Here is a 14,787-nt window from a genome sequence, read left to right as displayed (position 1 = left end):
AGCAGAAAGAAGTGTTTTGGCTGATTCTACCCCTTGGTCCATCAGGAAATATCTTGCTGAATTTTTCTCTCTTACTAAAGATCTCCAAGCGCATGTGTTTCATATATCAAGAGAGATTAATGGCATAGCTCACAATGTGGCTCATCAGGTTCTTAGATGTTCTATAGAACCTGACATTAGTTGTTTTGCTTCAGCTCATTCACATAGGACATGCCCTGTAGTTTCCCTCCTTTCTAATATCAATTTTTAGGGCTATGTACTTCCCGCTGTAAGATGTTATTGAGCTGAATAAAAATGTTGGCGCTTTGTGCGCCTTTCTCTGTTCAAAAAAAATATCATTTCTTTGTTGCTTAATTAGAATCTTTCTCTTGAATTGCATAAGATATTACTTAGTTCTTTCGAATGGACACATAATAGATCTTGATTGGCAATGGAGACGTCAAATATTCCTCACATAGCTCATGTGGATGGAACGCAAGTAACAAGGTTTCCCCGGCTCTAGCGAGGGAGGGATGATGACAATGGCGCGCCTTCGGCTCACTCCAATGCTTGTAGTCATCACTAGGTACGGTGGTCCACGGACCTGGTTGTAATTTTTATTACCTATGGTGTTCTTTGTACTGTCATGATTGTGAATGAATAGGTTAGAAGTTTCTCAAAAATAAAAATAATATTCATATGATAACTACATGAAAATGTATCAAATCATTGCCACTGCCATAACGACATTACATTTTGGACTTACCATCTCGGTGTGTGGGATTGGGATGACGCAATTATTCTCATATATTTTTATTGTTTTGTAAGTAATATGGATTAGAAAGAAACCTTAGTGACATGTTTTTTTATAAGAAACATGCTGAAACTATCATTGCTTCCATTAGTTCTAGGTTCTCAACCTTCAAATATATTTTGTGACCAAACATGTATACATGCTTTCTTATTTGACCATGTTTCATATTCTTTGGCATTGATGGGATTCTTGCTGATCGCTCAATTGCAAGAAGGAACATTTACCTGTTCTCAACGATCCTAAAACATCTCAATAACTATTTCAACGAATGGATGTTATGCTTCCAGTATATGTTGACCTTGATTGCCTTACATGAATCGATGTTATGCTTCCAGTATAATGTTGCAAACCTCCTCAAAATGTTTGTTTGCATTCCATTCCCACGATCTCCTGACTTTAGCAGCAACATTCCATTCACATAATTGCAACATGTTGAGTCCATAATTGCAGTGTTTTGCATGCTCCGCTGATTAGTTTTATGTATACTATGTTTTCAAACATGCGATGAGGAATAGAAAGAATCCAGTCTTCATGTTTGGAGATAGTATTAAATATTGGCTACACCAAGATATAAGGTACAGTGTGTGTTGCAGCTACTCTTTGTATATTGACCACGGTTTTGATGCATTTACTCTTTGTATATTGTATACCATTTCAGTTATCCCAAAGTGGGAACCTGTAGTGTTGCAGAAATTTACTCTTCATTCATAGTTACATTGAAAATTAACAATGATGGATGATGCATGCACAAAGAATATATATAGGACAATACACGTCAGGATATAATTCAGCGTCGCAGGATTGCACAAGATTATGTCTAGTTACACCGATGAAAAGCTGATTGACTAGGACCCTGCAAATAAAAAATCTGAATGACTAGGACATTGGGCGAGCACATCGGAATGGACATCAGAATATCAATTTGAAGCTAATACATCATTTGTTCCTTACCTCACGCAAAAACTTCTGTCTGCATAGTGGACTGATTTTACTTACAATATACCGCTCAAGAAGCCCCTACAAAATGATGAACAATTCGGTAAGTGTCCTCCAGATGATACTAGTAACACAAGTTAACTGTCAACTGAGGGCATAAGTTACCAGAATCCAGAGGGCGCATTTTCCTTTTTCCTGCATCGAACAATCAACCAAAAAGCAGAAATCATTCCAAGGCCATGTCCAATGTTAAACACTAGGATGTAACTATTGAATAAAAGCAATATTGGCCCAGATATCCGCGCCGAGGCGAGGGTCGGAAACGGGAGAGCCTGCCTTGCCCCTGGTACTGGTATATATTTCTGAATATCATTGGGTACTCTTTTTGTAACGAAATTGGTAATACTTCTTACAGCTGGACAGTTTGATTTCCCACTATGGGCCTAGAATTATGGGTTGTTGTCAAAGAACCTCTTATCACGATAAACTATTCTTGCCCAAATTTTAGGGTGCCAGGAACCTTTTATTCGTATACACAATTAGGGAACTGTAAACCCCTCGATTTGAAAGTTTTCTTATACCTATTGTATTACTGTACTAAGTAATAACACTTGTTAGTATATCATTTACAAGACTAGTTTGCATGACATACGACAATAAGCAACTAAGGCCAGACGCTCTGAATGAAGACTACCTTAGGTCTTGAATTTTCTACCTTTTTATATATATTCTATGGGATACAGGGAGTCCTGAATTCTTTTTCTATTTCACTTCCGTGACATTTGTTTTAGTTCATTAATCTATCTTTTATTTCTAAGGGAATGTACAGCCCTGTAAGTTTGCTACTTCAGCTATTCAATACAAATACACTGTTGAACAACAACCTCACCAATCAACTTAACAATAAGCAGAATAATAATAATCAAAAGTATGTTTCTGGAATGGAACTTTTTTTGGAGAACATGTTTCTACGCAGAAACTAATACTGTGCAATTAAGTTCATTCCTAACACTCAATACCAATAGCTGTGCAATATCTGTGTTTCACAATTCATCTCAGTCATACCATTGACCAGCATATCAAAAGGAATAAACATATGGATCAGTTGTAAAGAAGGGGGCAGTGAAAGTCGCCCACTATTTTGCACAAATAGTATAATATTAACTGTAATGGCGGCTATAGCTATTTAAAAATTAGATAACAAGTTAAATAAGAAACTTCTGTAAATTCTTACTTTTTTGGTCCTACAAAGGCATTGGTGATGTCATCAGCCGTTGGATTCCCGGTGAATTCAGCTAGCAAATCATATTTTTCTCCATTAGGTTCATCAACCCTTCGAAAAATCTCGTATTTATTTGGATAAGCCATCCTGTATCAATAATTCAACCAAACTGTAATGACTGAAATTTATCTAACTGTCAGCACCATTAGCAGAAGTATGATACTTTGGAGAACAAAAGTAAGAGAGATAACCTTAAAGCGCCCATGATAGGATAAAATGTACCAGCATAGAAGAGAAGCCGGAAAGAATAACAAGTCTCAAATGATGCAGCATACTGAAGCCTCACATCTCTTCCCATTGTCTTCAACATGAAAACCAAGAAACAGCTGAATACTAGCTGTCATGCTATGATTAAGTGGAACGTATATGGAGCACTTACTTGCATTACGCCACTTGATGCAGGCATATCCTGTAAATGTAAATTTCAGGGACATTAAGGTTTGCTATGACGATGCCAAGAAACAATTTTTCACCGTGTTGGATTTTTATTTCTAGAACACTCCTTCCTAGATTAGATTAGGCCCAAGGATTATATGAGCAAAGAAACACAAACCATTTTTAGTTCCAATGAGATTTCCTAAGAGCAACAAAAGAGATAATAGAAACTACACTAATTTCAAAAATAAACAGGTCCAGGATATAAAGCAAAAATCTCTTAGAGACATGTCATGTGTGTGTGTGTGTGTGTGAGAGAGAGAGAGAGAGAGAGAGAGAGAGAGAGAGTTAGTATGCACCCAACCTTCAGGCGAGGATTTACAAGAATCACAGGTCTGTCACCAGCAGCATCAGTCATAGCTCTCATATCCTGCAAAACTCTAATATGATACTACAGATCGAGAAGGGTATATACTCTATAACTAGGAAAAAATACTAAGACACAGAATCTTTACATCAATTATGCAGTTTCCAACAGCATTCTGGGGAGCAATGAGAACAAACATGTCATCTTCTTTATCAACCTCACTAGCACCTGTAATCGAATTAAACATACTAGTATACTTAAAAATAAACAGAAACAGCAGAAAACAATAAAATGCACGACCAAAAAGAAATAGCAGAAAACAATAAAAGGCACGACCAATAACAGGCAAAGCTACAGCCAAGGACAAGATGATCTGCCGTCTCTGGACTCTGGAGCATTGCCACACAGCAGGCAGAGCACGCTGCAAAACCCCTTGTCAAAAGCCTACCCGCCATGAGAATGCGCCAAAGCAGCAGCAGCCACATGAAAAACCTGCATTTTCCTTCAGTCTTCGCCTTTCAGATGGCGTCTGGGTGGACATCCACCAGAGAGAAAGAGCCCTGGAATTGGAGGGAGTAGGCCGAGGCCGCGGAGTAAGACCCATCCACCTACAATCTCCATGCAACCGAGTCCTGCACGGTGGGCTGAAGGGAGACACCAACGAGAAGTACCCAGAGTTGAGCGAACTCCTGGACCTGATGTTCCGTGGATATACCCCGAAGGGCCAAGCCCAGCTGTTGTCCTGAAGCGCCCTGAAGACTGAGATGCCTTTGCGCTTAATAAGCAGGAAGAGGTTTGGGTGAACTCCCTTGGCACCCGACCACTAAGCCAGCGAGATGTCCAGAATTTGGCCTTGTGTCCATCCCCAATGGAAATTGAGACCGAGGATGCAAACAGCTCCTGGTCAACCGCACTGTTAGACGAAGGCGTCCCCACCCAAGGCTTCTCCGAGTCCATCCAGTCAAACCACAACCATCTGAGGCACAGCCCCGTGCTGAACTTCTCAATATCCTTGACACCGAGCCCACCGAGGCACTTAGGCCTGCACACCTGCGCCCAGCTGACTAAGCAATGCCCACCATTGCAAGCATCTTGAGGGGGGAGTTGAGCATACGGTTTAATGGTTGTGTGTGTGTGTGTGTGCTGTGGTGTTTGGCTCATAAGGCCCATTTAGAGTTCATACATGTATAGCAATGAGAGTAGTAAAAAATAGAAGAATCCACAAAATTTCCACGATAACTAACACTTAATTTCATTTTCAATATTCTTCTGATGAAACTAAGTAGCCACCATTTATTTTATTCAATGCTATTGAACGTATTAATTTAGTGGATGACGAACCTACTGCTCCAATATTGATGAAGGCACCCATCGCCCCATAGTCACCCCAGTCCATGAATTCCAATATTTTTCTGGTTCCAGCAAGCTGAAGTGGAATACCAGCAAATGCGCCTTGCCCCATGGAGCCTTGAACACAGACCTGATAAGAAGTCAGCAGTCTCATGTTGTGTCATCAAAAAAGGCAGTGGGCAGGTGGAGGTATATGGATGAATACCGAATGTAAGCACCTTGACACGCTTTCCGTCATCAGCAAAGGTAAGAGATAAATCTCTTACAAGCTCCATGAGGGTTCCTATACGATAAACATCCTGAAGATAAAAAAGGTTTGATTGACAGTTTACGCCAGCAAAAAAGATATGTAAGCTTGTGTGCTCTTACCATTTCAGGGTTAAGCTCCGGAATATTGATATCTATCTGCATGTTTGAGCAAAAGTAGACAGTAATCAAGAAAAAATGTTTTCCCAGAAAGCACATGAAGCAAAAAAAAAGGTGAAAGGACTACAAGGTTCAGTCACAATGATTAATCCCAAGTACATATTATTCCCTCTAGGTTAAATATGCAATAGAAAGAGAAAAGTACTCAAATTGCCTCAGTGAATAGTTTAGTCAGTGAGTTCTGATTTCAATCTTCAATTGAGATTTGAAATAAATTTAAACGTAAAGTGGCAACCTGCAACCGAGTCTTTTTATCTTCAATAGCACGCTTTGTAGCTTGTATCACATCGTCGTAAAAGTATTTCCTGATCTCTCTGGAGTGTGGAATGTTATTTAATCTCGTTGGAATTCCACGCCACTCCTGGCAGAAAGCATTTAGACATACATTAATAGAAAAGATCTAAGTGGACACACTTCACTTCAAGATCTCACACGTAGAATAAAATGGCTAACTATATTACACATACCTTTTTCGAAGCTGTTGTGTCTGGTGGTTTTCCTGTTCAATGAAGAGTTTGAGCAAACAATGAGAATTGGGAAAGCCGGCATAGTAAAAAAAGAAGCTAAAAGCTTTGCCTGATTATACTAATGAAGAAGAGAACATAATTAAAAATCAACTCCCCATAGTCATTTAGAAATCCTGGGCATGGCTAAGCTGCAAAATCTTCATATGGATTGTAATCCAAAGGAGACGTTGGATCTTTCATCATAAAGCAAGGAGAGGTCTGCAACATAATGAGATATGCATTTGCTGCCGGCTTTCAGAAGATTTCAGTCACTTATTGGTGGGGTATTCAGTGGTCAACCTAATTTGGGCTGAAGCCCTATCATGATTCAACCACAAGTTAACCCGCAGGGTTCCTTTTTGTGGCCGGCCTAGTTTGGTAACTCGCCTTTTGGTCGATGTTTATTTTCTCTGTTTGGGTTCTATTGTTTTCTCTTGTGGTCATGCCATTCGTCGCATTGTAAAAGTATTACCATCTTTCTCTCTAATATATACATGCAACTCTCTTGCATGGTCTCGCTAAATAAACGATATATACCGATTCTTGACATATTAGCTAAAACTGATAGCATATTATGGTTATTTTAAAATAACATTAGCACATTCTAAAAGAAGGCATATTAGCTCAAAGTGATACGCAAAAATATTAAAAGAAATGCAGCTTCGAAATAACGTGAAATGGGCTGTTCTTAAGCAAACGGAGAGACCGGTTGATCTAGTGGAGTTACATGATAGTGGTTGTGAATGACAGTAGAAGAATGGAAGAAGACATTAGTGGGGAACTTTATTATTGCTCTGACCGTTTGTCTTGGCCAACTTTTTTTCTGAAGCATTCGTACATATCTTCTGTAACATGGACTCTATTTCACGAAAAATGACTTCCACTGGGCGATTTCCATCAATCTGCATTGCAGGTTGAAGGAACAAAGGTTACTTCTGATTTACTATCTGGATCACTGCTATGATAGTAGCTAGAAATACACGAGAACCTGGTTAAGCAAATCTGAGTATGTCGGAATAACAGCTTCAGAATTTTGTTTGTAAGTCTCAAGGCGTGATTTAACCTGCAGAAGAAAGAAGGCTCTTATGGTTCAGAATGTTTCATGGAAGCGATGCCAGCATTATGCAATCACAATGTCATAAAGAAAAGGGAGGAAGGGGGTACGGTAAGTAATGGAAAGTTTTGCATCCTGTCAGTTTAATTGTATAATTCATTTTTGTATTCTGTAAATGACAGTAAAATTTTAAACAGCACAATATTTTTCCCCTGCCGTGTCTTAAAAGTTTACGAAAAGCACTGAGAATGTAGAGCTAGCTGAAAGAGGGGGATTAAGTGATGTAAAAAGACCTAAAAATATTAATAATACAATCGAAGTCAAACCTAGATATGCAACACTTCGAGCTTAAGATAGCCAAAGCATACATAATATTTTTTCCTCTAGAGTAAGCAGGAGCGTATCAGAAGAGAAGTTATAGTACAGATCAGGAACAATAGGAAAAATAATTACTTACCAGCTGTGGCCTACAATAAATAAACACAGATAGTAACAAACAGAACATAATTACAACCAAGTTTCTAAGCAACCTGCACCTGCCAAACTCTTTGATGTTCAAATCTAGGTCCAAGCTAGTGATGACAGAACAAAAGGAATTTGCACAAATCGAATTCTTAAATGCAGGCCCAAGCTCTCAAACTAGCATATTATATTTAACAAGATAGATACATCTATAGACCTTACCAAGGATGACAAAACAAGTAAAAGATTACTTAAGCGGACAACAACAGAAACCTTTTCAAATGTATCATCAGAGCGTGTAGTAAGCCTGGCAGATATCTCCTCATTCTCTGGGGGGAAGTTCTTTACATGGTAAATTTTGCCCGTCACAGGATCCAGTCTTCTTCCAACACATCTATCGATTAGATTGTCATCAGGAACCTGAATTTAGAAACAAAATGAAACACAAGAGGTCAAAGATATCTGTGGTATACAGTGTTTGGGATTGACATCAGGAACCTGAACTTGAAAACAAAATGAAACACAAGAGATCAAAGACATTCTGTAAGAGCAAGGGAAGCAAAATGCGTAGTATTTGATTTCAAGATACAAATACTGAAGTTGACACAAATAAGAATCAGATTAAGTTCAAAAAAAGAAGAAGAATCAGACTATTATGAACCACACTGATTCAGAAAATACACAGCTAAGTGTATAATTGCTATCAGTTTGAATGTCACACGCCAACAAACTTGATATGAATTCCCACTAAATGAATTCGTAAAGAATCTTATTTACAGTTGCACAAGGGCAGACCTGATCAATTTGCTTAATTATTAAATCTATTCTCAGTCACTAGCTTCCCTTTTGTCACAACCAAAGTTACTGGATTCACCATAATGTACGTCTAGGGTATAATTTGACCTGGTTATGACCCCTAATCTGCGGTGTGGTATTCTTGTGCAGTTTTGAAGGAAAAGTATCGTACTGTGTGCACAGCCCTGTAACAACCTGGACATACCACATTCTGGGAGAATATTGCGACAGCCATATTATACTACTCCGTCCGATCCGAATTAATTGACGCGGCCTCTATACAATGCAAGATGGACATTGTATAAAGACTGCATCAATTAATTCAGATCGGAGGGAGTAGCAAATTTAATTCATAAAACTAATAACAAGTTGGAGAATCAGAATTCATGAAATTGAAGTACCGTGATGAAGCTCGTTCAAACATCCTTTCTTTCTAAACATTTTGATTTATCAGAATGGGAACAAAATGTAACACTACATAAGGATGCCTATTGAGATAAGCATGATCGACAAGGTCGCAACGCAATATATTAAGATGTTATAATCAAAAGTTGAAAGAACATGAAGGATGTGTCAGTGTCAATTGATAGTAAATGCCATAAATGGTAAAAAATGACTATTTCCAATACAACGAGTATATGCGGTCTTAAAATGGTAAAAAAATGGCTTACTTCCAGTAAAATGAATATATCTGGTCTTATTTTCATACTTTCAAGACTTTGTGCTTGAGCATAACTCCTTGGGTACCCATCAAGAAGCCACCCTCTTTCTCGCACGTCAGGCTGTGATAGTCGTGATACAACCATCTATATGAAATAACAACCACCATTAGCTAACAGAATTCTACCAACTACAAAGAACCTCTGAGAATCGAACCGCATACATCTGTCACGACTTGATCCGGGACAAGCATGCCACTGTCCATATATTCTTTTGCTTTCTTGCCTATATCTGTGCCAGAAGACACTTCAGCCCGTAGAAGATCCCCAGTTGATATATGAACCAAACCATACTAGAAGAAATTAAAAAGAAAGAGTTTTAGAACAGAGCAGGCTATTGATCAATAAACATGTTTACAGCCAAAACTAGAGTTAAACAATAAATCCGTTCAAAGCTGATTAATCTGCCAACTACTTTCAGATACATGCATATCCTTCAGCAAGAGTCTTTCTCCACAATTCAGATTTGCATCAGGCTGTTATTAACACCGACGACATATGCATTTTTGGGCGCAGACAAAATAGGAAGAACCCCAAGCAATGGTTTTCTGCTTTTTACCTTCTCGACAATCATGCGGCACTGCGTCCCCTTGCCCGACGCGGGCGCCCCGGAGATCATCACCTTCAGCGGCGCCTCCGCCCGCGCCGGCGCCGCCCCCTCCGCTGCCCGGCATGGCAGGAGCAAGCCCTGCCAGAACCCCATGGGAAGCGTATGAATCATAGCGATGTGCTATCGCGACCACGACGACACGGATTTAAGTAGCGCGGAGCAAGCCATAATGTACGAACCCTGGGCTTGGGGGCGGCGGAGGAGGAGACAGCCTGGGCGGTGGATGCCGGGGGAGAGCGGCGGGAGAGCGACCCCGAGAGGAGGCGGGCGGCGCCGGGGCCGCGGTGGATCGCCGTCCCGGCGATAGGAGGGGTCATCGTGGCGGTGGCCTCCGGGGAGGATGCCGCCATCGTCGTGGCGGAAGAGGGCCAGTGTGTGTGGAGGGAAAACGGAGAGAGCAGGATTGGAGTCGCGCGGCTTCAGAGTTGAGACGCGTCGCCACCCGACTCCCCACCCCCAGTCGCCAGCGGTGGGTCCTGCCCATCTCGCAGCTCAGCGCTGTTGCGCGAGCTCCTTTTTTTTCCATAAACAAAGAAGCAAACCGAAAAGACTTCTACACGTGCGCAGGGACCGGCACCTGCACCACCACATCTCACGCATCACCACCTCTCAACATTGAGCAGGCGCCTGGTCGAAGGAGGGACCGGCGCCGAAGCCGCGGAGGTCGAAGACGAGGGCGTGGCGAGTGCGGCCATTTGGTGGCGCCAAAGCTCCGAGAAGCCGTGGAGGACGAGCACCACCCGAACGGCTGCGGGGCCCTGCTCGGCCACAGGGAGGGACATGCCGTTCACGCCCGTGTTCTAGCGGGCCGCACGGTGCCAGACTCCTCCATGCTCGCCGCACCGTCCCCGCCCTCTTCTCGTATATCAAATTAAATCTACCTTGATTGAAGGAGTTGGCCCACATGAACAAGTGGCAGTTTTTTATTGGCCTTGCACAATATTTCCTGCTGGGAGCCGTGTAGATGAGCCGAACCCCGAGCAAATGCACAGAGGGATCGATCGGGATAGCATGCACTGGGCTGGCCAGTTACTTGATCTGGTTTTAGGAACCTTCTAGCAGTTCTATCTAGTTTTATGGATTTTGGGAACCTTCCAGAAGGTTCTCTGAACCGGGTTTTTTTTTCATTTGTGTTTTCTTATTCGTTTTCCCCTTTTCCGTGAGGTATCGAGGCCTGCCAAGGGCACCATAGGGGAGCTGCATGAGGATGCTCCACCAGAGCTGCAGCCAAACCTCGAAACCACGCTAGGGGCTTAGGCAGTAGAGGCCTCCATACACGCCACCAGCGCAAACCCATCTAGGCAGCGCCCAGGGGATCAGACTGATGCACAGTCCACCCGCCCGATCAAATCTGGGCAGAGCCCCGGCCATGGATAAAGCCACAAGGCGAGGACCAGGAGACCGACTGCACGTCCCCAGGCCACACAGTAGCCAAGCCTCGGATTGGAGGCCGGCAGCAAACGGCGACCCTCCAACGGTGATGAAGACGTGATGATCCATCGAGGATATTCACCAGCTCAAGGAAGAGAGGCCCCGCCGCCGCCACGGGACTTTGCCCCGGCGCTGCCGGCCGGCGGCGGCGAGGAGGATGGCCGAGGAGGGCGGTGAGGAGCGCCTCCGCCCGTGTAGACTGGACCGAATGGCATGTGTGCACTTGTACGCAATGAGGATGTTGTCTGTGATCAAACGTCCAAGAACAAAAGCACCAGAAGGATGATCTTTAGTCTCCTAGCCAACACCTTTTGCCGCCAGTTTGTATAGTACATTACATAGACTTATCGGCCAGAATTGAGAGAGCAACTCCGGTGCCTTGACTTTAGGGATCAAAACGAACACCGTACTGTAAAGTCCGCTGGGAATTCTTTGCCATTTAAAAAAAATCACTGTCGAACAAGCCTAATTTTTTTTAATTATAAAAGACGAGTGTCTTTGATAAAATAGGGCTAGTAATCCGTTTGGTCCCGGAGCTTTCGTAGGATCCATTTGGAAGAGAGCCCTTTCGATCTCCTCACACGTCCAATTCGCCGTCAGCTTGGCGTTCATATCAGTGGAGACCAGGGTCTGAACATGCTGCAGAATCTAACGAAAGTTAGTTGCGCGTTCATATCAGTGGAGACCAGGGTCTGAACATGCTGTAGAATCTAACGGAAGTTAGTTGCACCCTCGGATGTGTAGAGCTCCCTATAAAAATCCCATGCCACGACACGCATCTCAGCGTATGTTGATGCTTAGCTACATCAGGCTTCTTCAGTTTTAGAGCATCTTCAACAGGCGCGCTATTTTAGCCGAGCGCTGGGAAAAACTGCTTTTTTGCGCGCGCGGAGTCGAAACGGGCGCTCCAGCAGCCGCGCAAAAATCGTGTGCGCGTGATATAATGGGTTCAGCGCGCGGAGGAAAACGACATCGCGTGCCACTTATTTCATGCGCCCGCTCCCGCGAGCTGGACATACGAGCGCCCGCGACCAACTGCCGCCAACCTCTCTGGCTGCCACACCTTCGCCTTGCCCTACGCCGTCACCGGCGAAATTTGGCCGATAGAAGGTCGCGCCGACATCCCCCAACCCCTCCCTACACCCGCGACCCCTCCGCCACCGCCGCCGTAAACCCTAACGCGGGGTTGAGCTTCGGCTTCGCCGCCGGCGGCCCTCCTCCAAGCACTGGTCTCGTGCGTGGCCTCTTCATGGCGCCACTGATGACCTCGCAGGGTGGCGTTGTGCCGCCGCCCGCCGTGAAGCCACGGGCCTCCCTCTCCAAGCGACTGAATGCGGCGGCTGCGAGGGCAAGCAAAGGTGTTCGGGAAGAAGAACAAGGCACATGGTTCTTCTAGGCGGACGAAGAAGAACCTTGCAGGGCATCCGGCCACACCTCTGCTAAGCGCTGGAGAGCTCGCAATTTGTTGCGCCGGAGGCTGATGCGCACAAGGTGTTTGATGAAATGCCCACAAGGTATGATTGCCCCCCTTTTGTTGGTGTTTTTTTACATAAATGTATACATGTGGATAACTTATTTTCTTCTACATACTTTGTAGTTGCAATGATGACACATATATGTCAACTATGGGTGTTGGCTCCAACAATTCTCATTGGTCTCAAACCAATGAAGTGCATGAAGATGATCATGTTGAGTGGGAGGTTGACGAGGATGGTGAGGGTATTGTCGATGCACCGAAAGAAAGAGCGGGCAACTACACCATGGACGAAGACATCTTGCTATGCAATACATGGTTGCATGTGTCTATGGATGCTAACATTAGAGGGGACAAAAGTAGAGATGCATATTGGGACCGGATGAAGGAGCACTTTGATTTACACAACAAGAGTGGAATTGACCGCACGCGTAGATCTCTTTGCTCCCGGTGGTCGACAGTCAACAAAGATTATCAAAGGTGGGCGGCGGCACTTAAGGCAGTTGACATGATAAACCCAAGTGACACTAATGATAGAGATAGGGTAAGTGTCATTTCTTTATGTTCCTTCCATGTTCATGCTTCTTTTTTGGTGTTTCAAGTGCTAACTTGTTCTTTTGTTTGTAGCTCACTATTGCATAAAACTTATTTCAAGGAGAAGAGAAGAAGGCCAAGAAAGGGAAGGTCAAGAAAGGGAGATCATTTGTGTTGGCCCATTGCTACAATGTGTTGAAGGATGAAGAGAAATGGAAGCCCCGTGATGGCCAAGAGGAGAGCAAAAAAAGCAAGACAACTATTGATTTGGATGATGATGATGATGAGGAGGCATTAAGTGATGGCGGCAAGAGAAGCCCTACAACGAGCTCGGTTGCCTACTCCAAACCAAAGAGACCAAATGGAGGCAAGAAAGATGCAAAAGAAAAGAAGAAGAGAGGAGACGATGATTTATAGAATGCTATGGAAGCTATTAAGCACGAAAGGAAGCAAACACGGTGAGGATGATGGAAAGGATCTAAGATGCGGCGGCCGAGGAGAGGAGGGTAACGGCCGAGGAGAGGAAGGTGGCATTGGAGTAGAAGAAATTGGCCATGGAGTAGCGATCTAGATTATTGAAAAGGGAAAAGCACTTGTTCTTTATGGACACATCTACACTCGATGATAGGCAAAAGGAGTACGTCATTCTTTCCTGTGAAGAAGTCTTGGTCCAAAAAAGAGCCATGGCCATGAGAGGCATGGGAGCTACCAATGGGAGGCATGGGTGGCTTCGGAGCTACCATGGGAGGCTTGAGAGCACCTACGGAAGGCATGGGTGGCTTCAGAGATATCATGAGAGGCATGAGTTTTGGGTCTCTCATAGGAGGCATGGGAGCACCTTCGGGGTGACATGGGCGGACGCATGTCTTCCTGTGTGCCTCACATACCTTCGCATTATCTTGCTGGAGATCTTGTGAACACCATCCAAGCTCCTGATGACGATGCGGCGCTTGAAAATGAAGAGGAGGAAGAATCGTCTTTGGATGAGAAGGAAGAATCGGAGGAAGAAGAGGACGATGATGAGTGATGTGGCATGATTGTTGATGTGCCATTTGTTTGTGTAAACTTTTATTTGTCATGAATTTGGTTGGGTGATTTTGAACTATGTCATACAAGTGAACTATGCTACGTCTCTGTTTTGCACATTTGTTTATTATTTGAAACATCATCATATTGTCAAATGGACATGTAAAAATCATATTTGCAAGCGTCGGATGCTTGTGCACGCTGTAAATTAGCATGCCTTCTGGAGCTACTCGTGCATGCCATATTTTGGAGCGGCCGCTGGAGCCAGCGTCCTGCTTCCCGCAAAAAAACGCTATTTCGATGTTGTAAAAAAGTTTTTGCGCGCCGTGCAGTTGTGCGCCTGTTGGAGATGCTCTTAGAATCGTTTTTTACGGCGCCTATGTGATGCCCTATTCTGCAAGAACTTGGTGTTGCGGTGGCCCCTCCGGCCATAGCATCACTTCTTCCCTGTCGTAGAGCTCATGCAGGTCTTTTCAAGCCACACCGAACCGAAGTCAGTACGTACGTGCCCAGTTCTGCATGTGCTTGGACACACCTTCTAACTTGCTATAAGAAGGCCCGTGAGCCCACTGTTCCCTGTGTCGTGCATGCATGTCCCATGCATGATGTAAGAGCGGGATCCTATACAGCGCATAGGTCGCCCGCTA

The 14,787-nt window shown here is 43.7% G+C and overlaps 1 protein-coding gene across 2 annotated transcripts; it reads right to left on the bottom strand.

The window, feature by feature from the left end:
• Nucleotides 1–1,410: 1,410 nt before the first annotated feature.
• On the bottom strand, nt 1,411–10,072 carry LOC119314813 (probable adenylate kinase 5, chloroplastic). 2 transcript variants are annotated; one of them, XM_037589499.1, is made up of 20 exons: nt 9,855–10,072; nt 9,625–9,753; nt 9,230–9,358; nt 9,018–9,152; nt 7,825–7,971; nt 7,024–7,098; nt 6,835–6,937; nt 5,997–6,028; nt 5,765–5,890; nt 5,473–5,508; nt 5,322–5,402; nt 5,095–5,233; nt 3,902–3,981; nt 3,751–3,816; nt 3,391–3,420; nt 3,203–3,312; nt 2,964–3,098; nt 1,895–1,924; nt 1,745–1,810; nt 1,411–1,646 (listed from the first exon to the last, which is right to left on the bottom strand). In XM_037589499.1, exons 1-19 carry the CDS (start codon nt 10,023–10,025, stop codon nt 1,786–1,788), a joined length of 1,779 nt encoding a protein of 592 aa, XP_037445396.1. In that variant the 5' UTR covers nt 10,026–10,072; the 3' UTR covers nt 1,411–1,646; nt 1,745–1,785. The 2 variants fall into 2 exon arrangements, with proteins under 2 accessions (XP_037445396.1, XP_037445397.1); XM_037589500.1 differs by having other exon boundaries at nt 1,411–1,661; nt 9,855–10,025.
• Nucleotides 10,073–14,787: the final 4,715 nt, after the last annotated feature.

This window comes from Triticum dicoccoides, chromosome 6A, assembly GCF_002162155.2.
Source record: "Triticum dicoccoides isolate Atlit2015 ecotype Zavitan chromosome 6A, WEW_v2.0, whole genome shotgun sequence".
Classification (NCBI taxonomy): domain Eukaryota; kingdom Viridiplantae; phylum Streptophyta; class Magnoliopsida; order Poales; family Poaceae; genus Triticum; species Triticum dicoccoides.
This window is presented reverse-complemented; position numbering and strand designations above follow the sequence as displayed.